Source organism: Peromyscus californicus, unplaced genomic scaffold, assembly GCF_007827085.1.
Source record: "Peromyscus californicus insignis strain IS unplaced genomic scaffold, ASM782708v3 Scaffold_4__1_contigs__length_199733344, whole genome shotgun sequence".
In the NCBI taxonomy this organism is placed as follows: domain Eukaryota; kingdom Metazoa; phylum Chordata; class Mammalia; order Rodentia; family Cricetidae; genus Peromyscus; species Peromyscus californicus.
The window spans coordinates 183,509,127-183,537,108 of record NW_026294562.1 but is presented as its reverse complement, the minus strand read 5'-3'; the positions used below and the strand labels follow the sequence as shown (position 1 = coordinate 183,537,108).

The window sequence follows — 27,982 nt, the reverse complement described above, 5'->3', positions numbered from 1 at the left end:
ATGGGTTGCACGAACTCACATTTATTCACAGAGACACAGGAACGGGGGCAGACCTTTCTCACTGGGAACTCCCAGGGTCTGGCAGTTCCAAAGAGGTGATGGTGTCCAGTGTTTGTCATGGGGGACGGGCAGGCTGGGGCCAACCCACCAGTTTCTATCCCTCTGGCCAAGCGCCCTCCGCCTTGTCCTGCCTTTACTTAAGACACGTGTTGGGGTGAGTGTTTCCTAACCAGCATCAGGGGTCTAGGGGTAGGTAAAAGGGAAGGTGAGTGACCCGGGGCTCAGGGGTAGGCAGAGGAGGTATCTCTCTTTCAGCTTCCCTCTTCCTTACTGCAAACCGGGAGCTCAACCGGAGGGGCGGAGGGTGGATGTGAGGGTCAGGAGGCCAAGCCCCCCAATCCGCGTAGGTGGGCCTTGTTGTCCACCTCCTCATCCTCCATCTCGAAGGCTGAGTGGTCTTGGCTGTCAAAACAGGAGGCGCTGAGAAAGACAGGGGGAGCCGGCGGGGACTGAGGTGGGGTGCCAGGTGAGGGCGGCTCTTCCTTGATGTGTGCGATGGACAGAGGGAGCCCTTCCGCCTCCTGCTTAAGCGGCGGAGTTTGGGGCGACTGTGCGGCCTGGGACTGGAGAGCCTGCAGCGCGGCGGCCCTCTCCAGCTCCGCCCGTTCCAGCTCCGCGCGGTGGCAGCGCTGGTGGCGAAGTAGGCTGTAGGCGCGGGAGAAGCGGCGTGGGCATCGAGGGCACGGGTGCGGCGCGGGACCCCCGGCGTGGACTTGCGCGTGGCGGGCCAGGTCCGCCAGTCGCTTGAACTCCCGCTGGCAGCGCACGCACTGGAAAGGGCGTGCCCCCGAGTGGGTGACCCCGTGTTGACGCAGGTGGGCCCGGCGTCGGAAACCTTTGCCACACTCGGGACACCAGAAGCGTGGCTCCCCCGCCGGGGGCCGGGCTGGGGTGGCATCTCCTCCATTCTGCCCGCCTTCGCCCCCTTCCGAGGCGCCCCCACATTCTGCCCCCTCGCCCCCCTCAGGCCCTTTCCCTGAGTTCCGTCCCGCTGAGGACCTGTCGTCCTTCTTGCCGGCCCCGGGCAGTGGGGCCAGCAGGCTGAGAGGGCCGTGGACGCGGCGATGCTGGCGGAGGTAGGAGGCCAGGCGGAAGGCCAGGCCGCAGTCTGGACACACAAAAGGCCGATCGGTGGAGTGGACCAGCCGGTGACGCGACAGGGACCAGGGCCTGGCGAAAGCCTTGAGGCAAATGGAACACTGGTGTCGCTTGGGGCGGGGTGGGGGTCCCCCTTCGCCCTCCTGTTCGCCCTCGGGGCGCAGACACGGGTGCGCTTTGAGCTCCCCCTTGGTGGCGAAGGCTTCGCGACAGCGGAGACACAGCAGCGTCCAGTCGGCCTGGAGGAGGACCTGTTTCTCCTCCTGTCGCCCCGCGGCCAGTGCCAACTCTGCCCTTAGCTCCGCTGCCCCGGCCTCGGCCTCCTCGGCCTCTGATTCCCGAGGATCGGTACTCGTGGGGGTAGCCACCGGGGCCGGGTCCCCGACGGGCCACGTCTCGGGCCACACTGCTGCCGCCTCCTCCGCAGCCCCGGCCACCGCCGTGGAGGGCTGCTCCACGCCCTCGTCCTGTGGCTCCTCCTTCACGGCCCTCTGCGTGGACAGGTCCACCTCGCCACCTGCGTGCTCCTGGGCCAGGTGGCGCCTGAGCTGGGCCGGCTCCGGGAAGGTGCGTGGACAGGCCGCGCAGCGCAGCGGGGGCTGGGGCCCGTGGCCGCGGAGGTGGCGGGAGAGGTGGGCAGGCCTCCGGAAAGCTTTGGGGCACAGCGGGCAGGCGTGGGGCCGGAGGCCCGAGTGGCTCAGCCGGTGTCGAGACAGGTAGTAAGGGAAGCGGAAGAGGCGACCACAGGTGGGGCAGGGCAGAGGTGCCCTAGGGGCTCCAGCACCCCCTCTGCCACGACCACGGCCTCGGCCACGGCCACGGCCACGGCCTCGGCCTCGGCCACGGTGAGGCGGGCTGCCCTGGGCAGGTGGAGGGGGCTGTGGATCCATGCCTGTGGGGAAAAGGGGGAGAGGCAGGGGTCGGGAGAAGAGATGAAGGATGTGGGTGTGGTGAAGAGCAGAGGAGAGCGAGAGGAGGGTAGATCCTCAGTCCAGAAGAGGAGACAGGGGAGAGGCAGGGGAGGCAGGGGGTGAGGAGGCAGAGACAGAGCAGAGGCCGAAGGCGGCAGAGCCGGGAAAGGAGAGGAGAGAGTTGTGGAGAAGTGGGAAAGGGCGACGAGGTCCAGGAGAAATGGAAGGGAGAGAGAGAGAGCGAGGACATAGAGATGAGAGGCGGATAGACAGGAAGACAGAACAATACACAGGAGACACAGGGAGATAAAGTCAGCCAACTGATTTTGCTCTAGGGCCCAGGGGGTTGAACATTCTCAGTGGGGGTTGGGAACCAGTCCACCCTTGAGGCCTCAGTGGGGTGGGATTCAGTCAAGAGGCCCTGGAAATAGGAGTGTATGGACCCAAAAGTCAGGGCCTGGGAGGGACCAAGGAGTAGCACAGCTTAAGCTCCTGGGTCTGAGGAGGGGGGAGGCTGGAGTCTGGACTCCTGGTCTGAGGGAGGAGGCTGAGGTTGACTCCTGGGTCTGAGGGAGGAGGCTGAGGCTGACTCCTGGGTCTGAGGGAGGAGGGCTGGGGTCTGAACTCCTGGGCTTGAAGGAGTGCTGAGTCCTGGATCCCTGGGTCTCCGGCAGGAAGACTGAAGGCTAGGACTCCTGGGTCTCAGACAGAACAGGATAGACAACTAGACTCTTGCAGGTAGGCGAGTCTGGGTGAAGGAAGAAGCTGGGTAGGGGGCCCTGACTCACAAGACAAGGGAGAGGAGGAGGCTGGGAGCTAGGCTGCAGAATATCCCCAGGGAGGAGATGGCTGTGGCCAGACCCCTGGCCGGGCGTGGTGTCGGGGGAGGGCGTGGAGCCTGCAGGCTGTCGGGGGCCCCAGGTCCAAGAGGGGGCTATCTGTTCCGGGTAGGTATGATCTGCAGAACTGGGCCGGCGGGTCGAGGCCTTGCGGATTGCTCCGCGCAGGGCCCGGGGCTCGCCCTAGTCTCTGGGCGCCGGTCTTACCTCCGCCTCCTGCGCTCCTTTCTTCCTTCCCTGCTGCCGGGCGATCGCGGACAGTGGTGGCGGGGAGGGAGGGGGCTGAGCGTGGTGGGGGGTGGAGGAGGAGGCTGGGCTCGGTGTTACAGCCTAAGCCTTCCCCCCGGAAACCCGGTGTTTGGTCGGAGGCTAGAAGAGGAAAGACTGGCTGAGAAGCCGGAAGCGGAGGGCCAGGGACCTTGGGGGGCCGAGAAGGAGGGCGGTTCGGCTTCTGAATCCTGGGAGGGGAAGGGGCTGATGGCCTGTCTTTTGGACCCTCAGAGGGAAGAGGGGGCTGCAAGCCTGGGACTCTGGGTCCAGCTCACCACCCCTCCTCCATTTCCCAACAAGATAACACATATTCATTCATCCTTTCAACAAATAGCCATTTATCAAGCCCTGCTGGTGCCAGGCACTGTGCTGGGCTGCTAGGTCTGAAGGAGGGTTGGAGGAGGCAAAGATGGAGATGAACGAACGGAACAGTGAGTGATACAAGCTTGAGAGTGTTCCCGCACTCCCTAATAGAGCCTGACTCCCGCTTTCCCTTGGTTGCCTGGGCAACCAATTCTCTCTTCTCGGAGCCTCAGTTTCCCCCTTTATGGTAAGCCCCGGGAGCGCAACCCGACCAGTTTCATCAGAACACCTACTGTGGGCTGGCTCTGTCCTTGGTGCTGGATCGATGGAGTCAAAATTCATAGTCTGATGCAAGGGGACAGGTCAGAATCAGTCAGCGAGGGTGTGATGAGGGAAGCGCTCTGATTCGGGGAAGTGCTGAGGGGATGCAGGGGACGGAGGAGACCGTGAGCTGTTTATCCATGGGAGTGGATGTCATTCCTTTAGTCTTTCTTGGCAATCATGTTTCATTGAACCTGAAGGTTCAATGCTTCAGCCTGTTAGATGGGACCAACATAACTACATCTCTCAAAGTTTATGTGATAGAGAAAAAGACTTGTTACTTTGCTTTTGGGGTGTGTGTGTGTGTTAAATTCATGCCAAGCATTGTTGGCAAGAGTGTGAATAAACAGTTCCTTTTGTACATGTCTGAGGTGAGTAGAAGTTTGGAGAGCTTTAGCAACCCAGCAATTCCAGGAATTTACCCTTCAGAGACCAGAAACAGGCAATATTATTTTTGTGCCAGGTTCCTTGCTACATTTTTGGTTTTGTTTTTGCTATGTAGGTATTTGAGGCTGGCAAGATGGCAGTGTAAAGGCATCTGCCCTGCGGCTGTCGATCTGAGTTGGATGCCGAGGACCCTCTAAGTGGAAAGAGAGACTGATTACTGTGGGTTGATGTCTGACCTCCACACTTGTGCACCTGTACACACACACACGCAAACACACACACACACACATACAAATACATACAAATGTGTGGGGCTGAAAAGATGGCTCAGTGGTTAAGAGTGTTTGCTGCTGTTCCAGAGGACCAGAGTTTGGTTCCCAGCACCCAAGTCAAGGGCTGTGCAGCCGCCTGTAATTTCATCTTCAACACTCTCTTCTGTCTTCTCAGAGTACACACACAGGGACACACACACACTTACAAATACAATAAAATGTACCTCGTTTTTATTACATTTATTATTTATGTGTGTGGGCTGCACACATACCGTGGTGTATGTGTGGAGGTCAGAGGGCAACCTTCAGGGGTCAGTTCTCTCCTATGATGTGGGTCCTGGGATTGGACTCAGGTCATCAGGCTTGGGTCCAAGCGCCTGTGCTGACTGAACCACTCACTAGACCACTACCGCAGTCTTGAACATCACTGTGAATGGCTGAAAATCTCAGCAAGATACCCGAGGAACAAAACCATGGCCCAGTGGAATCTTGTATGTTCTGAAAGAAAAGGGGGGGGGGGGCGGGGAGAAGCAGGAGGAGAACAAGGAATAACTCAAGAGCTGCCTGTACTAAGTCCCTGTGTGTGCTTGTCTCAGTGGCTCGGGGACTGGCAAGATGGCTCAGTGGTTCAAACCACCGACTACTCTCACTGAGGACCCGGATTGCGTTCTCAGCACCCACATAGCAGCTCACAATTCCTCTATAACACTTCAGTTCCAAGGGGCTCTAGCACCCTCTTCTGGCTTCCAGAGCACCAAAGCCTGCATGGGGTGAGGGTGGGGGCACAGACACACAGGCAGGCAAAACACATAAAACAAAAATAAAGCTTTTTTTAGGGGGGAGAGAGAGAGGAAGAAGGAAGAGGAGGAAGAGAAAAAGGAGAGAGAGAGAGAGAGAGAGAGGGAGAGAGAGAGAGAGAGAGAGAGAGAGAGAGAGAGAGAGAGGAGAAAAGGCATGGTTGTTCATACCTGCAGTCCCAACACTTGGCGGGAATGATGTAAGGAGTTCGAGGTCAGATTTGACTGCCTGAGCCCTCCTCTCAAACAAACAAATGAGCACACAACAACAGGGGTGGGGGTGGGAAAGACAGACAAGTAACAATTTTAGAAACGGGTAAACAGGAAGAATTTCAAACAGAAGAGAGCAAGGGGGCTTGTTACTTGGGGGGGTGGGGGTGGGATCTGGAGTGGCCCTCCGCGGTGGCCAGAGCTCTCAGAGAGAAACCTGAACCCGGTGCAAGGGCTGTGGCTGGCTCCTAGTCTGGGCTGGGCTTGGGGTTATTCAGAGAGCACTGAGGAGCCATTGAGAAAGTTTTAAGCAGGAGAGTCAGATGATCAGATTAGCCCTTTAGAGACATTCCTGGGGGATCCGCGCGGAGGCGGGCCAGATGCGGGAGGAGACGAAGGCCAGGGGGTGGTAGCACTGATCGGGTCCAGGTGAGAGGTGGCTGGGCCACTGGGACCCTGCCTGGGAAGGTACCCCCTCCCTACTCGGGAGGCGCTGGTTGAGGGACACACTCCATTGCTACCGCAATAGCTTTCTCACTGGCCCCTCGGCTCACAGCCTAGACTCCAGCCCCACAGATTACAGCTCCTCACTTAAACAAACGAAACAAGTGTGTGCGTGCTGGCAAGGTCAGAGGACAGCCTGCAGGAGTCAGTTCTCCTCTTCCACCCCTGTGGGGTCCAGAGACGGAGCTGGGGCCGATCTGCTTGGAAGCAAGCGCCTTTGCATGCTGAGAGGTCTCGCTGGCTCAGCCACGCTTTATTTTCGGAGCCGAACACCTCCTGAGGTTTCTCTTCATGCTCAGAAATAAAGACCAGCCCTTCCCCCTTTAGCCCTCAAACTCCATGTGCCCCTGTAAGGTTCTGTTGGCCCCTCACCTAATTTCTGGTGATGGGAGGGATCAGGTGAGGAGCAGAGTCTAGCTATGCAGCTCAGGTTGGCCTCAAAACTTGTGATTCTCCTGCCTCAGTGTCCAAAATGCTAGGGTTGCAAAGGCAAGCACAACTAGGCCCAACATCCCCTCACTTAATTTCTGGCTTCCTGCTTCCTCAGCCACACCACCCACCCTCTTTACTCTTTGCCCGTGATGCCCTTCCTTTGGACTTGTTTCTGTGAGGTTTTCCTTGCTGCAGACATTGCCTGAGATGTATGACTGGTGTATGCTGTCTAAAATGATGCTCTATTTTCTTTCTTAAAAAAAGAATTAGCCGGGCGGTGGTGGCGCACGCCTTTAATCCCAACACTCGGGAGGCAGAGCCAGGTGGATCTCTGTGAGTTCGAGGCCAGCCTGGGCTACCAAGTGAGTTCCAGGAAAGGCGCAAAGCTACACAGAGAAACCCTGTCTCGAAAAACCAAAAAAAAAAGAATTATTATTATTACTATTTAAGTATATTTTATTTTTATTTAAGTGTGAGTTGGAGTGCATGGACATTTGTGAAGTGCACACAGAGGCCAGAAGAGGGCGTCAGATCTTCCTGGAAATGTTGGAGCTTGGAAATTGAATTTGAGGCTTCTGGAAGAGCAGTAAAAACTCTGAAACTCCAAGCCATCTCTCCAGCCCAATTTTCTTTAAAAATAATTTTTGTTGGACCAGGTGGTGGTGGTGGTGCACGCCTTTAAGCCCAGCACTGGGGAGGCAGAGGCAGGCAGATCTCTGTGAGTTCAAGGCCAGCCTGGACTACAGAGAGAGTTCCAGGACAGGCTCCAAAACTACACAGCGAAACCCTGTCTCGAAAAAAAAATTTATTGGACTGGTTGTGGTGGTGCGTACTTTTAATGCCAGCACTCAGGGGGCAGAGGCAGATGGACCTCTGTTAGAGGCCAGCCTGGTCTACAAAGTGAGTTCCAGGACAACCAGGGCTATACAGAGAAACCCTATCTCTAAAAACCGATAATGATGATGATGATGATGATGATTGTTACATTTATGTATTGATTGTGTGCATGCATGCTAATATGGAAGCCAGAGGACTGTTTGCAGCAATCAGTTCCTTTTCCACCATGTCGGTCCCAAGGATTGAACTCAGGTCCTCAGGCACGGCAGCAAGAGCCATCTGGCCAACCTGACCCTTGTTTTTCAATATTGTACTTACCACAAACAAACCTTAGACTATCTGTGAATCTCTCAGGATGGCCAACTCCTTCTGGATACTGCACCTCTCTTAGTACCACCCATTTGTGGGTAAATCAGAAGGGATGAAGGGCGTTGATAGAGTGCCAGCCTAGCTTGCAGGGTGATCCCAGCACAAACCAGTCTTGGTGTCCCAAACCCAGCACTTGGGAGGTAGAGGCAGGTGGATCAGAAATAGTGCAACCTGAGACCCTTCCAGAAGAATGAGGACTGTGGCTTGGGCCCTGGAATGGGAGGTGTAGGGCACTGGGAGGAGTCAGAGGGGGAAATAAGGCTTCGGAGAGGCTGAGGCCCCTCTCTCCCTCCTCTATCACAACTGTAAATCTTGGGACATGGCGAGGCAGGTTTGGTGACCAGCTCTGGGCATGGGTGTGCTTGGGAATAGCATGATTTTTTTTTTTCAAGATAGGATTTCTCTGTGTAGTCCTGGCTGTCCCGGAACTCGCTCTGTAGACCAGGCTGGCCTTGAACTCACAGAGATCTGCCTGACTCGGCCTCCCTAGTGCTGGGATTAAAGGCATGCGCCACCACTGCCAAGCTTTGTTTTGTTTTGAAGTAGAGTCTTGCTATGTATCCCAGGCTTGCCTGAAACTCACAAGGATGCTCCTGCCTCAGCTTCTCCCGTGCTGGCTGGCATTACAAGCCCGTGCTGCCACTCAGGAAATGGATCCATCTCTTTCACCACAGCCTTCCCTGAACTGCCAAGACCGTGGTGGAGGTGAGGTGGGTGGAAGCCATGGTTTCCTTAGTGACCCCCCCCCCATTCAAACCAGCCACAGGTGGTTTCTGTCTCTGTGACAACCCTGGTGCCTTTCCATGGGCTCACTGTGCTCAGCCTTCCTCTCTCAAGACCTGTCTTGTCTTCAGGGGGCAGTGTCTGGATCCAGAGGGACATGCCCTGCTTCTCCAACTCAGAGTTTTTGGTTCTTTTTTTGTATTTTTGACACAGGGCCTCATTTAGCCCGGGCCATCCTTGAACTCTGGATACTCTTGCCTCCACCTCCCAAGTACTGGTACTATATACTGGGAGAGCATGTACCCCAAATTTATTTTATTTTACTCAGAAAGAGTAAGTCTTGCTTCTGTACCTCCATTGCTGAGTGGAGAATATTGTATGTATGTATGTGTACATATGTGTCATATATATTAATAAAATATAAAACTTATTTATTTTATGCATATAGGTATTTTGCCTGCATAGATGTCTGTGCACTACATGTGTGCCTGTTTCCCATGGAGGCCAGAAGAGGGCATCAGATCCTCTGGAACTGGAGTTACAGATGGTTGTGAGCTTCCATGTGGGTGCTGGCCCTCTGCAAAAGCAGCAAGTGCTCCTAACCACTAGGCCGTCTCTCCAGCCCCTAGACAATGCCTCTTGACTTTCCATTTTCACTTATTTATGGGCTAGCGTGCATATACCACGGTACACCCGTGGAGATCAGAGGACAACTTGCAAGACTCCTTTCTTTCTTTTCACCGTGTGGGTCCCAGGGATTGAACTCAGGTTGTTGGGCTGGGCAGCAAGTGCCTTTACCCACTGAGCCATCTCTCTGGCCCCAACATCAAGAACACCTCTAAGGGCTAGCATCTCTGGGGAATGACTTTATTCCCAAGGGATGAAACTTTTTCAAATTGGCAATTGTGGGTGTTGGCTGAAAAGGTCTGATTTTTTTTCCCTCTGAATATCTCTCTCAACTTTTCTTCCTTGTGGGGCATAAGACTCAGATAAAAAGCCCAGGATGTGAATGAACGATTGAGGGGAATTGTTTTAAAAGGACCCCCAGCAGGATGGCAGAACCCTTGCCTTTTGTAGGGCCCTGGCTCCATCTCAGCACAGTAAAATAGAAACCAAACCAAACCAAACAACAGGGAAATGCTTGGGAAATGGTTCATTAGGAAAAGCACCTGCTTTGCAAGAATAAGCATCTGAGTTCAGATCCTCACACCCATGAAAGCAGGATGGTGCAGCAAGATTCCTTAGGGAGTGAAGACAGGCAGATACCTGAAGCCCCTTAGCCAGCCAGCTAGCCTAGCCAAATGGAAGCTTCGGATTCAGAGAGAGACTGCCTCCAGTAATGAGGTGGGGTGCTGGTGAGACGCCTCAGTGGGTAGAGTGGCTAGCTGCTGGCCCGCTGGCCCGAGTTTGGTCCCTGGGAGAGAAAGAACTTCTGAAAGTTGCCCTCTGCCCTCCACACTCAGGCCATGGCACATGCACAAATGCACACACACAGACACACACAAGAGCACAAACATGCATATACAAGCACATAACACACACACAAGCACACACAGACACACACAAGAGCACAAGCATGCATATATAAGCACATAACACACACACAAGCACACACACACACACACACACACACACACACACACACACACACACAGTAATAAAAAATGAAGTAAGGTGAAGAGTGATTGAGGAAGACACCTGAAGTTAACCTCTGGTCTCCACAGGCAGATGCACACAGGGGCTCACACATTCGAATGAATATATGCATACACAAACAAGTACACTCACCACACCCACATTAATGAATGAATGAGTGGATGATCCCCAGATTAAGATATAGGTCGTTGCTAGCTACCAGAAACTTCCTAGATGTCTCCTCCTACATTTAACCTTCCAAAGTAGTAGTTTTGTAGAAAATTGTTCTCCACCAGGCCTGTGGCTTACGCCTGTTAGCTCGACATTGGGAGGTGGAAGCAGGAGACTAGAAAGCTCAGGATTATCCTCTACTGTGTAGCCAGTTTGAGGCTAGCATGGGGTCCATGATACCCTGTCACACAAAAATTCCTTTTTAATTTTGTATGTGCCCTAGAGTGCTGGTGCCCTCAGTGGTCAGAGGGGTAGGATCCCTGCAACTGGAATTACAGGAGATTGTGAGCTGCCTGATGTGGGTGCTGGGAACTGAACTTGGGTCCTTATGTACTCTTAACCTTTGAGCCATCACTCCAGCACCACACACATACACAAAAGGCTTATAAAATGTTTGGGGGCCTGTGAGATGGTCTGGTGGTTTAAAAAATGCTGGCCCCCAAGGGGAGTGCCACTATTAGGAGGTGTGGCCTTGTTGGAGGAAGTGTGTCACTGTAGAGGCGGGCTTTGAGGTCTCATATATGCTCAAGCCACACCCAGTGAGACAGACCACTTCCTGTTGCCTGTGGGTCAAAATGTAGGACTCTCAGCCCCTTGTCCAGCACCATGTCTGCCTGCACCCCACCAGGTCCCACCATGATGATAATGGGCTAAACCTGAGAAAATGTAAGCCACCCAGTTAAACATGTTCCTTTATAAGAGTTGCTGTGGTCATGGTGCCTCTTCACAGCAATAGAAACCCTAACTGGACAGATGGCACGTGCATTATGCCCAGCCATCGTCGGCTTTATAATCTAGTGTGGGGCAACAGGAGGGAGTCAGAAGTAGAAACAAGTGCTGCAGCGCCAGGTAGTTCAAGTTGGGTGTTTGGCTGTGATCACAGACCATGCAAAGACGCAAAGCAAGGCTGTAAGTTCGGACGACGTTTGCCGCTTTCCTGCCCTCTGCCTGTTGAATGGTGAAGGAATGGAGTAAGGAGAGCACCGGGTCTGCACGCTGGTGGCTTCTCCATGTGCTGTGTATGTTCAGACCCAGCATTTGGATGGCAGAGGCAGGTGTGTCCGTATGAATTCAAAACCAACCTGGTCTACATGGTGAGTTCCAGGCCAACCAAGGCTTAGACCTGTCTCAAAAATAAATAAAATATAGGATGACTGGGATTGTCTATTTTGTTCACTGAAGAGTTCTCACAGGTTCTATAATGTCTAGCACAGAAGGGTCGCTTAGCACAGAGATGTGATGGAGAATGTGGATTTAGCCTTTGCTAGTACAAAACAAAAAAAGAGGTTTTTGGAATACACACTGCTTGGATAAAAGCATAGACCCACGATAGCTCCCAGAGCTGGCGGGAAAACGTACCGCCGCCATGTTGGGAAGCTGAGGTGGGCGGAGCCAGCAGCCATAGTACCATTTCAGTCTTGCAAATGCTGCAGTTTAAAGCAATAGATTCACAATAAGACAGATTCAGATGTAATAGTTTACAATGTGTGTAAAATATACATAGGCTTGAAAGAGACAAAAAAGGTGATATATGGTGATATATACAGTTATATAAAGAAATACATAGTTTAAAAAAATAAAGTCTTTAAAGAGACAGTAAAATTAATATAAAAAATAAGCCATGTAAAGATGAATATTACACAGAGAATCTGGATTGTGTTGTCTTTGGGATTTTTAACTGCAGAAAAACATTTGATCGTAAAAGATGTTGAGTTAAACCAATATGTATATTTTAAAGGTACCTTGACTTCAAAATTTGAATATAAGGATATGTTGCTTTGGAAAGGAGACTCTGCTTTTATTCCCACAGAAAGCCAGAGGCTATGGATTTGTTCCAGATTAAGATACATCAGGTTTGACCAGCCAAGACCCCCTGAAAGGTGACACCGAGGCCCAGATGATCCAACATTCAGAATGGTTTCAAGGCAACTAGCTCAGACGATACAGCCTCACGGACTACTCCATGATCCTAAAATTTTCTTTGTTTCCCCAGAAGATACAGCGCCCCCCTCCAGCAGGAAGTAGTAAGAGAAGCTACGCCCAAATTCCCAAATATACCAAGCTGACTTTGGAGATGTGTAAAGGTTAAAACCTTCCCTTTTAAGAAAAGAAAAGGGGAAGTGCTGTGGGATGGTCTGTATGTCAAATGTGTTGCTGATTGGTCAATAAATAAATCACTGATTGGCCCGTGGCCAGGCAGGAAGTATAGGCGGGACAAGGAGGAGAAGAGAGCTGGGAAGTGGAAGGCTGAGTCAGAGAGACACTGCCAGCCGCCATGATGAGAAACAGCATGTGAAGATGCCGGTAAGCCACGAGCCATGTGGCAAGGTATAGATTAATGGAAATGGATTAATTTAAGCTGTAAGAACAGTTAGCAAGAAGCCTGCCACGGCCATACAGTTTGTAACCAATATAAGTCTCTGTGTTTATTTGGTTGGATTTGAGCGGCTGTGGGACTGGCAGGTGAGAGAGATTTGTCCTGACTGTGGGCCAGGCAGGAAAACTCTAGCAACAGTGGAGGCCAACTCCTTCTTCCCTCCTTTCTTGAACTCATTCTCCTCCTGTACCTATCTAGGTATCTCCAACAAGTCCCCCTTCAAGGACCAGGCTAATGGAGAAGCCCTCTGGGCCATCCTATCTAAGATGGTGTGCTCTGGCTATTCAGTGTGTGTGTGTGTGTGTGTGTGTGTGTGTGTGTGTGTGTGTGTGTGTGTGTGATTGGATTTAGGATGTTGCAGGTGATGCTAGGCAAGCACTTTAGCACTGAGTCACACCCTGGTCCCTCACTGGGGAATGCTCGGCAAGAAGAGCTCTATCGCTGAGCCACACCCCCAGGCACTCTTCGATGCATCTTAAGCAAGCCTCTACCACTCATCCCACCCCGCCCCAGCTCCTCACTGGTAAATTTTAGGCATTCTACCATTGAACTTCATCCCCAACTCTTTCCAATCTTTTCCTCCAAATTGGTGTGTGTGTGTGTGTGTGTGTGTGTGTGTGTGTGTGTGTGTGTGTGTGTTCGGGTACAGTTATGTATAGGAGTGTCACGTGTGTGTGGAAAGAAGCCAGAAGACAACCTCAGGTGCCATCGATGGCAGTGTGTTCATGTCCTTTGAGGTAGGCTTTCTTGCTAGCCTGGACCTCATGAATAAGGCTAGACGGACTGAACAGTGAACCCCAGGGATCCTATTTCTGTTTCTCCAGCTTCACCACATCTGGAATTTTAAGATGGGAGCTCTGGAGATTAAACTCAGGCCCTCATCTTTTCAGTTACGCCTCCACCGACTGAGCTCTCTCCCCAGCACAACCTTTCACTACTGAGTCGGGTTCTAAGCCATCCAGGCTGGCGTTGCACTTCTCAAGGTCTTCAGTAACAGGCCCACACCTGAAGCAGCTGCGGCCACTTTCTCAATGCTCTTCCTCGTTTGCTGCGAAGGTGCTCCTCACCATCAGCATCTTTGTCTGACTCCTCCCTCCCTCTCCCCGAGCACTGCCCGCACGCTGGAATAGTATTCTCTGCTTTGTTCAGTGCGGGCTCTACGATCCGGAGTTCAGAAGGCTCAGTCTGGATGCACAGCACAGGAGTGCCATGGGGCATGCGTGAGCGGCCCTCTGCTCTGATGGGCTGGTCCTGTCCCAGGCGGTACACATTCATCGCCAGAAAACAGACTCTAAGGCCTGGAGCCTCTTCCAGAGACTGCTTGGTTTCCAAGGGACATGTCCTGTGGGGGTGTCTCTTGATTTCTAGATGGTGCCACTTAGGTGAGATGCAAACTGTCTCTGATCTGAAGGACTTAAAAAGGATCGAAGTACACAAACCTTCTTGAGAGGGTTTGGGGATCTAGGTACTTACAGGAGTGTGGGCAACTTAGCAGTAACTACACTGAGGAAAGTGTCTCTCCCTTCCCCACTAGTCTTAACTGCCTATGCTCAGGGAGTGGTGGGACCTTGTGAGTCATCACCCCACCCCCCAAACCCCCTACCAACCATTAACTGCTTATAAATCCACAGAAAGGGGCAGGAACTCTTGACTCTCCCTCAAAGACCGATATCTAGTGAACCTATTCTTTTTTTAAAGACTAAAAAGAAATGATGTGTTGTGGGTTTGTGCGTGTGAGTGCAATGCTCATGGAGGATGATGTGCATATGTATGTGAGTTTGTGCATGTGAGTGCAATGTTCATGGCGGCCACAAGAGAATACTGGATCCGCCGGAGCTTGGTTACAGGTGGTTATGAGCAGCCTGATGTGGGTGCCAGGAACTGGACTCTGATCCCGATGGTATGCATTTTTAACTGTTGAGCCGTCTCTCTATGTCCTAGGGGACATATTCTAAGTCCAAGAGGGAGAGAGTCCCACCTCCCTGAAACCCAGGATCAGTAAACAAGACAGTAGTGACTGACAGAATGAGGTTTATTGGAGTCCCAGAGACATTGGAGAGACCAGGGGGTGAGGTCGAGGCTCACGGGAGAGAAACCCTAGCCAAGTCCCCCTTTCCTCTTGGGGTTGGAACACAGAGACAGTTGGTAGTGATGGAAAGACCAACAGGTACTACAGTTGAGGCGAGGGAGACCCCAATGTCTACCACCTCCACCAGGTCACAGGATTGGGACAACCGTGGACAGAGGACTGCGCTCTACAGCTTAAGGGAATGTCTGCCCTATTACTCTAAGGAGAGTGGAGCCAGGCCACGACCTGCACCAGCCCATTCCAAGTGCACAGGAATATGTGTATCTGGGTCAATCCAACCTACAGGGCAGGGACTTTGGGCCAGTCTAAACTAGTGTTCAAGATGAGGGGAGATCAGTAGGGTCAGACCATTCTGCAGTAAGGGAGACCTAATCTTGAGAGTAGGTTAATGAAAGGTGGGGGCATCTACCCTGGTCCTCTTTCAGCATAGGAAGTAAAATGGGGGAAAGGCAGATTCTGGCTATACTCATTTTCTGGGGCCACCAGTGGCTGACGGGTGTCATCTGGAGGGGATCCTGAGGATTCCAAGGTATTGGCCCCGACATCCCCCAGATGAACATCGTCGTTGGGAATGATGGCTCTCAGGGAGTGGGTGGTAGGACCGTGGGGGTGCCCACATATTATCTGCTGGGAGGTGTTAGTAGAGACCCGTTTTTTATTCCTAGGTTCCCGGTCTCGGAGGCCAGTTGATTTGAGCATGCCCCCATTCCAGGGGTCTCAAAGTCGAGAGTCTCTCTGTAGATTTCAGTCCCCAACAATTATGTCCTTGGACCCCTTTGCCGAAGGATGCTTCACTGTGGTCCTGTGTGGGTTGTGGGTGGCACCATTTTTCCAGGCAAGGGCCTCATCTCATGGTCTAGCTCTGGACTTGGAGGGCCGGAGTGGCCTGGCTATTCAGTCCATGCCCCTGTGCAGCTTCAGGTGCCTAGAGAGATTGCTGAGCGTGATGAAGCCCTTGCCACAGATGTGGCAGGGGAAGGGCCGCTCTGTGCCATGCAGCAGCCGGTGGCGCTTGAGGTAGCACTCGTGGCGGAAGAACTTGCCACACTCCAGGCACGGGAAGGGCTTCTCCCCTGTGTGCACCAGCACATGCCGTTCCAGGTCGCGAGGCGAACGAAACAGCTTCTCGCACTCGGAACAGCCAAAGATTTTCTTGCCACGGCTGGAGGAGCCGGGCCCCGGCCCTCCAGCCGCCTGCTCGCCCTCGCCATCAGGGGCCGCCTCCCCGCTGCCCTCACCGTGGCTGGCACGCCGATGCTCCTCCAGGGCGGCCAGCGCTGCGTACAAGGCCCCGCAGTGGCCGCAGCCATAGGTGGCTGGGCCCGAGTGCGCTTCTAGGTGGCTGGCCAAGGCCGGGGCAGACGCGAAGAAGGTCCCGCAGTCGCACTGGTACAGTGTGTCTTCCGAGGACGCCTCGGCTGCTGCGGCCGGAGCCCGGGCATTCTCCGCACCCTCGCCCTCGGGGAGCAGTGCCTCCAGCTTAGGCATGCTTGCCCCAGTGGGGCTCAGGAGCAGCCCGGCGTCCCAGGTCGGCGGAGCATCCCCCACCTCCACTGCCTCGACATCTCCTGCCACCTCCTCCGGACCCCCACCCGAGGCCCAGACCTGCGTTGGGGGTGCACTGCTCCCCTGCAGGTCGTGCGTAAGCTTGTGGCGTTCCAGCAGCGCCGGCGCGTTGAAGTCGCGCTCGCAGCGTGGGCACTTGAATGGCTTCACGTCGGTGTGCGCGGCCCAGTGGGCAGCCAGCTCCCGGCCGTGGTCAAAGCGCCGGGCACAGGCGCCACATGCAAACGGGGGCAGCGAGGCCGCCGCGGCGGCTGCCGCCTCGGCCAGTCCCCAGCTGGTCGCTCCTGCTCCCTCCAGGCCCTCTCCTCCGCCGGCCCCTCCGCCTCCACAAACCGAACAGGGACCCACGTTGCAACACACTGAGCAGGGGGAGTTCAGGGGAGGCAGGCCGGGGCTCGGCTGCAGCGGGGAGGGAAGCACGCCCCGGTGCTGCCGCTTGAGGTGGCGGCCCAGGCTGGAGCGGGAGGAGAAGCGGAGTTCGCAGACCAAACAGCAGTAGGGCTTCTCACCAGTGTGGACGACCTGGGAGCAAGAGCAGAGAGGCAGGGCTGAGCATCCAGGCCGGGCAGCAGATTCCCAGGATGGTCTAGCTTTCACCCGCGGTCCTCTGTTAGGTCACTAGACAGGCATCAGCAGGCGCGGAGGCCACCGGGAAGGGACCCCATTTCCTTGTTAAGGAAAGCTTCACAAGTGCCCCTCATGAAAAGTTAAAGTACCATGAAGAAGAAGTAGGAGGGCTTCATCGAGGTCATTTACATGAAAGCTACCTCCTCCTAGCCAGAAGAATTGAATCTGGGTTAGCAACACGGTCCAGCGGGTAAAGATACTTGCATCGAAGCCTGGTGACCTGAGTTTGGTCCCTGGGATCCATATGGTGGAAAGAGAGAGGACCAACTCCTGTAAGGTGAGATGTGCCACATCCTACCCTGTATAAAAATAACGGAGCGGGGCACGTCGGTACAAGCCTTTAATTCCAGCACTTGAGGGACAGGAAGCAGAGGCAGGCCAATCCTGTGAGTTGGAAGCCCGTCAGAGCTACATCATTAAACCCAGTCACAAAATAATCAATCAAACAACAAATAATGAAATAAAAAATATTTTAAAGAAAGAACAGAGGGGCGGTGGTGGCACACGCCTTTAATCCCAGCACTTGGGAGGCAGAGGCAGGCAGATCTCTGTGAGTTTGAGGCCAGCCTGGTCTCCAAAGCAAGTTCCAGGAAAGGCGCAAAGCTACACAGAGAAACCCTGTCTCAAAAAACCAAAAAAAAAAAAAAAAAAAAAAAAAAGAAAGAAAGAACAGAGATGCTAGAGATAGTTTAGCAGTTAAGAGAACTTGTTGCTCCTGCAGAGGACCTGGGTTCGATTCCTAGCACCCACATGGCAGCTCACAACTGTCTGTAGCTCCAGTTCTAGGGGATCCGATGCCCTCTTCTTACCCACTGGAGCACCAGGAGTGAATGGAGTGCACAGACATACATGCCAGCAAAACACCCATACCCACAATAAATATATAAATCTAAAAAAAAAAAAAAAAGAAGAATAGGATCTAAATTTCTAAATTCTACTTTGGGTCTGGATGGAGACACTACATTCTAAATTCCTTCTAACACTATGTACTACTGTCTTCTCCCTAAGAGTTCATCCAACTGGGCCTGTCAATTACCTGGCCAAGAAACAGCTAGGAAGATGGGAGGAATAATTATCTCCTTAATGAGGTAACATACTCATCCTCTTCAGAAGCCCTCCCTGGGCTGTGTGCTTTTCTTGGTTTTTTGAGACAAGATTTCTCTGGGTAACAGGCCTGGCTGTCCTGGAACTCGCTTTGTAGACCAGGCTGGCCTTGAACTCAGAGATCTGCCTGCCTCTGCCTCCCGAGTTCTGGTATTAAGGGCCTGTGCCACCACCACCCAGCTCCTGTTCTACTTTCTGTCTCTTCTCCGGATACCAGCCCAGATCCTCAGCACGCCGGTCCTGACACTGGACTACGTCACTCTGTCTGAAGAGGCATCCCCACGAAGCTGCTTGCAGACCTTCAGTGATGAACCTGCTGCCTTCTCTCCTGGACTAACTAGAAAGGTATGTCTTTCTCGCTCCCCCCCTTCTGCCTCTCCAGCCCCCAGCCACGCCCCAAAGCTGCCAAGTTTACAGCTGCCCTTTCCTATGATTTTTCTTTCAAATTCTAATAAAATGATTCTTAAGCTTCTAACTGCTTTTAAATTCTTTTGTCCAAGAGAGTAGGAGCCTCAAAAGGGGACCCCAACTCCGCAGGCCAGCCCGGCTACAGGCCAGCTGGCATTCTCTCCGTGCGGACCGAGTCCCTTACACCGGCCACCTCTGTCACTGTTCCCTCTCAACTCGCTCATCTAGGAACTGATTCCCACAGAACATAGCTATGGCCAGGGCTCTAGGCATCCACAGGCCTGAGTTCAAATCCCATCTCTGTCTCTTCTCTGTGAACACTCCGCTTTTTCCCTTTGCCAAATGGACCACTTCACAGTGTACTGAACAGTGTCCCAACCAGGGGGTTCCCAACAGCATAGGCGTTAAGATCCTGGTTGGTTTTGTTTGTGTCTATCTTGGAGAATACCTGAGCCAGGAAGCCAAGGCTGCTCCTGGGAGTCCGGCTATTACTCTCCCCAGCTGCCAGGGACCTTGTGAGGTATTAGGAAGTAGAAGGTAACTGAACGTGGGTCTCCATTAGGCAGCTTCCACCAGACCATCATCCCTGGTGGCATGGGGCTTTGTGGTGGTAATGTACCTACTTGGGGTCACACATTGTAAAGCCTCACCTGTGCTCTGAGTAAACCCAATTAAACTCTGACTTGCCAAACTGGACTTCGGTGCAACTACACTTGGGTCTTCCTCTGGTGTCCTCCCTGGGGTGAATGTGTTAGCTGTTTCTCCCCAGGAGAAGTTAAGGCAACACCCGTGAACTCACCAAGGCCCTTCCCACCTCGGGGCCTTTCCACTTACTGCCATTTCCATCTGCAAATGCTTTTCCCACGTGGACTTCTCCAGCTTCAAGTCTCAATCAGGCGTCACTGCGCCCTCTTGTCCAGTGTGACCCGCGGCTCCCCCGATTCACTCCCACACATTACTTTTGGCTTTGTTGTTTGTGACAATGTCTCATATAGCCTGAGTTGGCTCCAAACTCTGTGTAGCCGAGGCTGACCTTGAACTCCTGATCCTCCTGCCTCCACCCCCCCAGCGCTGGGATTGTAAGAATGCATCACCATGCCCTGAATTTTTTTTTTTTTTAAATTTGCTTCCCAACTTCTCCCTTAGAGAACTCTTTTCTCAGAAACTGCTTTCTTTACCCGCTACCTGGTTCCTGATCACTGGAAGGAATAATAAGCTTTCTGAAGGCCCTGTTGAGTCTTCAGTTGGTCACTTTAGAATAAAGGAGTTGGGTGTACATGGATAAACCTATTTTCAAGATGGTAAGGAAGAGAATGGTCAGCACAAGACTGCAGAGGTGGAGAAACCATTATGTGGGGCAAACATACTCTGCAGGCCTTCCCTGGAGCTCAGGCTTTGGTTGGGCTTTGGTAGAAGGGAAGGTGAACTTTTCTGTGAGGAGGAAGCTGGGGAAGGAGTATGCTCTCATCTCCTGCTGCCTTTCCCTGAGTGGAGCGGAGCCCCACCGTCTCGGCCCCCCGTGCGGCTCCCAGGACTCACCTGGTGGTGCAGCAGGCCGGTGGAGTCTCGGAATCCCTTGGGGCAGGCGGAGCATCGGTAGGGCCGCTCGCCGGTGTGTGAGCGCAGGTGGTTAGCCAGGTTGAAGCTGTGCTTGAAGCCCTTGCCACAGCGAGGACACGCGTGGGGCTTGAGCGCTGTATGCCGAGCGAAGTGGCGCCTCAGGTCGGATCGGTACCGGAAGCTCTTGCCACATTCGCTGCAGTGAAAGGGCACCCGGGGAGCAGTGGCCGACGGTGCTGGCCCTGGGGCAGCAAGAGGGGCAGGAACCCCAGGCAGCGAGGACTCGTCCATGGTGGCGGGTCCAGGGGTGGCTGGGGGCTTTCTCTGGAGTATAGAGGAGGCACAGAAGCAGGTAAGAGTCACCTCCCCACTGGCCATTCTTTCCCTTAGCTCTCTGGGCTCAGAAACACACTTGTCCTCCGGAGACCCTCCCGATGCTAAGGCACACCTAAGCACCAAGCCACAAGCACTGCCCTTTACATTCCTCCCGCTCTCTACAAGCTCTCCTCCTTCCCGATCTTCCCGGCCACTTCCGTTCGTTTCTTCCTCCCAAAGTTTTTTGAAGGCTCTTTCTCAGTCCTCTCCAAGCCCTGCCCACTACAAATTAAGGCCCTCCTACTCTTGCTCAGGTCTGGGCTGCCTCTTCCCGAGCCGCTCCCTCTGCTCCCTAAGCATTCAGTATTCCTCGACAGACATCTCTTCTTCAAAGACAAGTTATTGAAACGGTGACACAAGGATTTGGGGCTGTGCACATTCGTCTCATACTTGTAGGGAGCTCACACTGGTTCTGCAGCTTCAGATGAAACCAACCAACCGAAACTCTTCACCTATGAAATGGGTACACTAGTCCTACCTCACACAGCGATTGGTTGGAGTTAAGTAAAATTGGGGCAACACGGTCAACGTACTTAGGGAGGGCCGAGGCACAGCAAAGAACTAACCGAGCAGTTTGGATATGTAAGTTCCTCTTAGTTCCTTTATTCCCATGCACTTCCAAGTTAATTTGACTTTTCTAAGTCAGATCTTCGCTGAGACCTGCCTCCAAAATCCCACCCAACTTTTCCTCCAAATAAGTCCCATTTTTTTTTCTATCATCTCCTTCCCCTATCATTTTCTCAGCCTTTCCTTAGCCTGTGTTCACCTTCATGTTAAAGACCTGATAGTTCCACTAAAACCTCCCCCAAAATTGCATACCTACATGGGGGGAGATGGGGTGCCCTTGCCGTGGCGGCCTTTTCTCTAAGCCACACCTTAGTCAAACTGCACACCATACTCTGGGCCTCTCTTGTCTTTCTGGACCCCATTTTTCCCACTAACCTTAACAAGTTCCTTCCATTTTTCAACCTAGGCCCCCCGCACCCATTGCTCAGGACCCACGCCTCTTTCCCAGGCCCCACCCTTGGCATAAACCTCTCCCATTTTCTAACCAGTCCTTACCCTTTCACAAAAACCCCTCCCCTCCCACTACAGGCCCCGCCCCAACAGGCCCCTCCTCCCGTGCTGCCACGCCCCAACCGCCACAAGCCCCGCCTCCTCCTGCACCCCGCTGCGTGTGGTGCTGCGGGGGGACCCCCCCCCCCCGACCCTGCTCCATCTGTAGAGCCAGGCCCGGAAAACTAGCCCTTTGTACCCCTCTCCCTGGCCCTAGGAGGTGCGGCCTCGGGCGCCCGGGTCGGGGGCAGGTCCAGGCGGCCCGGGGACGAGGCGAGACCACCTTGCTTTAGCGTGGCGGAGGTCCCGGAGACCGGGCAGGACCCCGGGAGGCCGGGAAAGTCTGTCGGCTTTCCTCTTTAATTACTTACACCTCCCTCTGGGCGCCGACATTTTGGGCAGCGGGGTCAGCGTCACTTCCACCTGAGGGGCCCCTCGACTTCCGCCCCGGCTCCCTTCTCCCCAACCAGCTCCCCCCCCTCCCCGCAGCCCCCCTTTCTCCTTCCCCCTTGGCTCCCCTTTCCCTCCCCCCCAACCCGGCCTTTCTACATTCCCTTCCTTTTCCCAGCCCAGGAGGTTAAAGAAGCTAGGTTGGCGCCATCTTGGTTGAGGGCAGCGGGAGGGGCGGGGCTTAAGGTACCCGGGCGCCCTATAGACGAAGGGCGACAGCGCGCGGCTCCTCGTAGCCCGCGGTGATTTTACTTAGAAAGTTTACATGGATGGGCGCAGCTAGGACTCCTTTTTCCTAAACTCGGACGCCTGCTGGGTAGGTTGTCGAGTTGCATCCGGAAGAAGGAGAAAAAAAGAAATCCAAGTGGTCAAACTAATGCGGAGTTGGGAAACACCAAGCACCATTTTACTACTTTTAACTCCACGGGGCTTTGAAGCTACTGGGCGCCATGTTAATTAGGGGCACTGAGCGGCCATCCCCCGCTTCTCATCCATCCGGTACCTGTCTTTGATTGGGTCACCGGGTCGGAGTGCTTTGTGGGAGGGAAGGCATTTGGAGGAGGTGGCTGGGGATTATCTCGGGCGTTATTTCTCCCAGGGGCAACCGGAGGCGACTGGCGCGCAGGCGCACCGGGCTGCAGGCGCGTCTGGGCCTGGGGACGCAGAGCGTCCCCTTTGTTCCCCGCGGGCGGGCGGGCGGGCGGCGGGGAGGGCGGGGCCACCGGCGTCCGTGGCGAGGGGCGGGGCCCGGCCCGCGCTCCGCCGCCCCCGCCCCGCCGCCGCCGCCGCCGCCGCCGCCGCCTAGGGGCAGGGCCCCCCTCTCCCCCGCCCCTTCCCACGCCTCGGCCCGTCGCCCCCCGGCGCGCGCGCGCACGCACGCACACACACGCGAGCCCAGGCAGCATGCAAATGAGGTACCCAGAGGCGGGGGGGGGGGCCCCCGGGGAGTCGGGGAGGGGAGGGCGGGAGGGGGGGTAGGGGGAAGGGGGTGGTCCCGGGGGCGCGCGCCCGCCCGCCCGAGCGCGCCCCCGGCACCTGTTCCCTGCCTCCCTGCGCGCCCGCGCCGACCCCGCGCCCCCGCCGAGCGGTCCGGGCTCGCGCTCGCGCTCATGCGCGCGCGCGCAGACCACCCCCCCCCCCCTCCTGGCAGCCCCTGCCGCCAGGGTCCCCGCGCCGCTTATTGGCCACCGCACCCTGAGGGCCCCGCCCCGCTTGCGGGCTGGGCCACTCGGGGCTGACAGGCACACGTCCCCCTCCCCCTCCCCCCCCCCCCCGCCCCCCGGACTAGTGGGTGGGGGGAGGGTCGAGGGGGATCCCTCTCTCACTTCCTAGGTATGCTCCAGAAATTCAGCTGCTTTGCCCAGGCTACCGCATGGTGCAAAAACCATGTGATCCTGGAAAAAGTTGCTCCTGCGTGGACCTCATGCGGTGTGCATATTAAAAGGGGGTGCAAGGCGTGGGGTTGTAGCACAGGCCTAGTGTGAGCGAGGCCCCTGAGTCGGTGAACCAGCCCCCCACACAAAGGAAACCTAGAAACCAAACAACAAAACAGTTGAAAGAGGGGTGCCCTGGCATAGAGCTGCACCTGTAGCTCCCCTGTCCCCCCAAGTACAATCTAATTCCCACAGTCCCGAGATCTTCTGGGCACTGAGAAGTGAGAGTCGTATTTTTTTGGAGGCTTTCTGTATTTCAGGGAGTGTACTAAGGACATTTTTGAAACTTCCTTACTCCTGTCGATTCTCCCCACCACCTCGGTATATTGATATTACAGAGAAGGAAGCTGACTCAGAGGCAAAGCCACTTGCAGTCACGTGCAGAACGGGATCCAAACCGAGGACCGGGAGACCTCGAGATGTCCCCCTACACACACACACACACACACACACACACACACACACACACACACACACACACACACACCCTAGTCTTCCTAGTCTTTCTCATTTCCCGGGCCACTGAGATCAGTTAGACTGATTTGGGATCATTGTCACTTACTGGCAGAGAGAACTTTAAGAACTCACTTCGTTTTCCTGTGGCTTGGTTTCCCTGTTTGCAAAACAGAGAATGTGTTTCCTCAAAGGGCTGGTGTGAAGCTTAGCTACCCATGCTGCTCTGCTGGCTTTTGTATATTCCATTCACAGCGTGTCCGGCTTAGTAGGTTAACAACAACAACAAAATAAATAAGGAAGAAAAGCAAACAGACAAACCCCGAGTGCCATCTTGCAAAGGACATAAATGAGCCCAGAGAAGTAAGGACCTTGGCTAGTGCCACACAGAGAGGAAGGGACAGATTCTGCTTTTGATTTCTGGTTATCTGACTCCAAAGCCCAGACTCTTAACAACTTGGATATATGCCCTTCACGTATCAACAGATTTTGCGTAGGACCGCCCCTTTTCAGACCTCCCCATCTCTGCAGGGGTGAGGACTTTTGGAGGCCTTTGTGGCCCACTCTGGACTGTTTCAAGGCCCTCACTCTCAGCTGGATTTTTTTTTTCTTTCTGGCTCGTTTTGACCTTAAAGGCTATAGTAGTTACTGATATGATGAAAAACCATAACCACAGCAACTTATGAAGAAAGCATTTAATTGGGGGCTTGCCTATATTTTCAGAGGGTGAGTCCATGATTATCTTGGTCAGGAGCATGGTGGCCAACAGGCTGATAGGTGCCCAACAGTAGCCAAGAGCTCACATCTAATCCATAAATTTCAGGTCGAAGGAGATTGGCCTGGTGTAGGATTTTGAAATCTCAAAGCTCAAATCTCAAAACACCTCCTCTAACAAGGCCACACCTACTCCATCAAGGCCACACTGTATTCCGACTTTACTTTGGGCTGCCAGCTCACAAATAACGACACAGAGACTTATTTTTAATTAGGAAAGCTTGGCCTTAGCGTAGGCTTTTTCCCAACTAGCTCTTATAACTTAAATTAAACCGTTTCTATTAATCTACATTCTGCTATGTGGCTCGGTTACCTCTCCTCTGTACTGCATTCCCAACTTCTTCTTTTTTTTTTTTTTTTTTTTGGTTTTTTGAGACAGGGTTTCTTTGTGTAGCTTTGCGCTTTTCCCGGAACTCGCTTTGTAGACCAGGCTGGCCTCGAACTCACAGAGATCTGCCTGTCTCTGCCTCCCGAGTGCTGGGATTAAAAGCGGGCGCCACCACCGCCCGGCTCCTTCCCAACTTCTTTAGCATCTCACTGGCTCTCCTGCCAGGCCAGATTCTAACCCTGGGTTCCTCTCCGCCTAGAAGTCCCACCTTAACCTCTCCTGCCTAGCTATTGGCTGTTCAGGTTTCTATTAAGCCAATCACAATGACACATCTTCACACAGTGTACAAATATTCTGCAACACCACACCTCCTAATCCTTCCCAAACAATTCCACTAATGGAACCAGACATTCAAACATAGGCGCCTATCGGGGGTGGGGGGAACAACCGGGGTGGGGAGTGTGGTCATTCTCATTCAGACTGCCATGACAGAAAGCCTAGATTCAAAGGATGGGTTAGGGAGTCCCGATACACTTTGGAGGAGGGCAGTAAGTATGTCTTATCACCTTGTAGAGAATTGTCTTGTTATATGGGTCTCAAAAGACTTAGAAGGGATAGATGAATTATTGGGGCACTTGTCGGCTCAGACCCTCACCGCACTGACGCCACCCCCTCTCTTCTCTTAGCCGGCTCCGGTACCCAGACTCAAGCTCCCCACTGCTCAATGGACAACCCCAGCTCAGACCCGTTGCCTTCAACTTTGTCTGGGGAGGAAGAAAAACCTCTGGCCTTACTTCCTCCTGTTCCCCGGGGCCGCCGAGGCCGGCCACCAGGGGGAGCCGCCACCTCCAATCGGACTCTCAAGTCCTCCCTCCCTCGAAAGCGGGGCCGCCCCCCCAAATCACTGCAGGAAGCCCCGTTGACAGCACCAGTGGACAGTGGTGGCAGCAACGATCTTCTGTTGATCGATGATCAGGGCGTTCCTTACACAGTTCCCGAAGGCTCAGCAGCAGATGGGCCCCAGGGCTCTGGCCCCAAGAGGGCTCCACACTTCTGTCCTGTGTGCCTGAGAGCCTTCCCCTACCTCTCCGACCTGGAACGCCACAGCATCTCACACTCAGAGTTAAAGCCACACGTGTGCAAAGATTGCGGCAAGACCTTCAAACGGTCCAGCCACTTGCGGCGTCATTGCAACATCCATGCTGGCCATCGGCCCTTCCGTTGTGTGCTCTGCCCTCGCCGCTTCCGCGAGGCGGGGGAGCTCGCACATCACCACCGCATCCACTCTGGCGAGCGTCCCTATCAATGCCCCTCCTGCAGGGTGCGCTTCACCGAGGCCAATACTCTCCGGCGCCATTACAAACGCAAGCACCCAGAGCTTGTGGGGATGCCCGTGCGCCTGTGCCCCCCAAACCCAAGACCCCAACCGCTGTGGGATGATGACGAGGGTGTCCCTGTTGCAGAAAGGGTGCAGGAGGAGAGTCCTGAAGGAAAGGAGCCTGCTTGGCCTCTATCCTCCACCGCTTCTCCCCTGTCTGGGTTTACAGAGGGGAGTTCAGACGGTGCTGGGCAGGGGCAAGGAGGTCAAGACACCCTTGTTTCTGGTGGTACTCCCGTTATGGAAGGGGGTCAAAAGCAGGGACCTAAACCTGTGGGTCCTGATACCATCGAGCACCCTCCTTCGGACTGACAGGCTCTGGGAGGTATGGGCTGTGGAAATAAATCCCTGCCTACTGACTTCCAGTGTGTTCAGTCATGGTGCCTGTCCCTTTCAGGGTCCCTCTACTACCCTGCCTGACTGTGGTGTGTGTGATTGGAGAGAAGTCCATTGCACACATCTCCTTAGCATGGTGCCAAAGAACCAGTGGCGTGCAAGAAGCCTTGCCCGGTCTGGTCGCCATCAGACAAGTGCTGTGCAGCATTTATCCGGCTGTGCAAACGTGACTCTGGCCCTCCCCCCCAGCTGGATCCCCAGGCATTCTGCATAGGACAGTTTTTGGGTCCAATTTCTTTTCCAGAGGACTTGCTGTTACGAAGAGAAAACTAAGTTGAGGGCTTGAAGTATAACTCAATGGTAAATGTACCTTGAATGCACAGGGCCCTGGGTTGAGTGATGGCCAGCTCCAGGGAGTGGGGTGAGGAGGGTGAACAGAACTGACCATTTCGATAGCATTTAGAGAGAAGAATGTGAGCTCGAGGGGAGGGCGGGACTAAGATGAGGTGCAAAACTTAGCAGTACAAACTAGGTCGCATCTTAGGAAAGGAGGCTAAAAGTTGGGATGAGGATCAAAGAACTTTAAGCTTGACTGGCAGAAAGCAAGTTAAAGGGAATGGGTGGCATTTAACTGAAGGGTGGGGCTAAAAGAAATACTTTTTAGAATGAAGCAGAGTTCAAGATTGTTGTTGTTAAAGATCTTTTAAGATAGGCTTACAAGAAGATAAGGACACCTGCGAGCATTGGTAGGGGAATCTCAAAAACAGTTACGTGGAAGTACTTTCCAAAGTGGGGTATTAGGACTTAACCGTTAGAAGATGCTTAGGGATGGGCATGATTGCCATTCAGGCCATGGAGAAGGAAGAAAAGGTTACCAGAAAGGGAGAGGTTGGCTGAATAGAATTAGGCTTAGCTGTCCGTAATGGGGCTGAGTTAAGAGAGGCGTGCATCAAAAGTGTTTCAACTCGGGTTTCTAAAATCCACCCAAAGCTTTCTGTTCAGTAAGTCTGGGTTAAGGAGCATCATGTTGATTGGTGCCAATGGTTGGTAATGACTGACTTAAAGGAGTGCTTTCAAGGTGCAAAGGACCTACAAATTATTAGAGAGCTATCCGCATAATCCCAGAGTTAGTTCCCGAAGGCTCTGACAGGAGGATTGCTGCAAATCTGAGGCCAGTATGGCCAACACTGGAGTTCAAGGCCACCCTGAGCCACCGTGTGAGACCAAGTCTCAAAAGAAGAAATTAAAAAGTAAAAAAGGGATGTCTCTTAAATGCAAGAGGCGGTGCACAGGTTTTTTGTGTGAGAGACAGGATTTAAGAGGGGGCGTGGTCTGTGGGTGTGGCCTGGGCGGGAGGGTGGAATTCCAAAAGTAGGGGTTTGGAGACGAGGAAGAATAGAACAAACTAAGTGGCGGAGCAGCCACGGGAATCGAACCAGCCTCTACCGAGACGTTCGGAAATGGGCGGG

The 27,982-nt window shown here is 53.9% G+C and overlaps 3 protein-coding genes and 1 long non-coding RNA gene across 9 annotated transcripts; 2 read left to right on the top strand and 2 right to left on the bottom strand.

Annotated features, from left to right (window-relative positions):
• Nucleotides 1-5: 5 nt before the first annotated feature.
• On the bottom strand, nt 6-3,222 carry Znf579 (zinc finger protein 579). Its single transcript, XM_052762138.1, has 2 exons — nt 3,116-3,222; nt 6-2,050 (listed from the first exon to the last, which is right to left on the bottom strand). Exon 2 carries the CDS (start codon nt 2,046-2,048, stop codon nt 378-380), a length of 1,671 nt encoding a protein of 556 aa, XP_052618098.1. The 5' UTR covers nt 2,049-2,050; nt 3,116-3,222; the 3' UTR covers nt 6-377.
• Nucleotides 3,223-3,363: 141 nt separating this feature from the next.
• On the top strand, nt 3,364-4,696 carry LOC128125117 (uncharacterized). The gene is made up of 2 exons (XR_008223101.1): nt 3,364-3,728; nt 4,305-4,696. It is a non-coding gene; the product is annotated as an uncharacterized LOC128125117 (long non-coding RNA).
• Nucleotides 4,697-14,590: 9,894 nt separating this feature from the next.
• Fiz1 (FLT3 interacting zinc finger 1) lies at nt 14,591-22,864 on the bottom strand. 6 transcript variants are annotated; one of them, XM_052762144.1, is made up of 3 exons: nt 22,847-22,864; nt 19,910-20,254; nt 14,591-16,753 (listed from the first exon to the last, which is right to left on the bottom strand). In XM_052762144.1, the coding sequence occupies exons 2-3, from the start codon at nt 20,219-20,221 to the stop codon at nt 15,560-15,562; spliced, it is 1,506 nt and encodes a 501-aa protein (XP_052618104.1). In that variant the 5' UTR covers nt 20,222-20,254; nt 22,847-22,864; the 3' UTR covers nt 14,591-15,559. The 6 variants fall into 6 exon arrangements, with proteins under 6 accessions (XP_052618104.1, XP_052618103.1, XP_052618101.1 ...); XM_052762143.1 differs by lacking the exon at nt 22,847-22,864 and adding an exon at nt 22,314-22,480; XM_052762141.1 differs by lacking the exon at nt 22,847-22,864 and adding an exon at nt 21,733-21,817.
• Nucleotides 22,596-26,536, top strand: Znf524 (zinc finger protein 524). Its single transcript, XM_052762145.1, has 2 exons — nt 22,596-22,725; nt 25,486-26,536. The coding sequence occupies exon 2, from the start codon at nt 25,524-25,526 to the stop codon at nt 26,487-26,489; it is 966 nt and encodes a 321-aa protein (XP_052618105.1). The 5' UTR covers nt 22,596-22,725; nt 25,486-25,523; the 3' UTR covers nt 26,490-26,536.
• Nucleotides 26,537-27,982: the final 1,446 nt, after the last annotated feature.

Excerpts from the sequence above, each read along its gene's own strand:
- Znf579 (XM_052762138.1), bottom strand. The coding sequence starts at position 2,048 with ATGGATCCACAGCCCCCTCCACCTGCCCAGGGCAGCCCGCCTCACCGT.
- Fiz1 (XM_052762139.1), bottom strand. The coding sequence starts at position 20,308 with ATGGCCAGTGGGGAGGTGACTCTTACCTGCTTCTGTGCCTCCTCTATA. Across the intron at positions 16,754-19,909 it reads CCGGCCTGCTGCACCACCAG|GTCGTCCACACTGGTGAGAA; the intron begins GTGAGTCCTGGG and ends TCTTGCTCCCAG.
- Znf524 (XM_052762145.1), top strand. The coding sequence starts at position 25,524 with ATGGACAACCCCAGCTCAGACCCGTTGCCTTCAACTTTGTCTGGGGAG.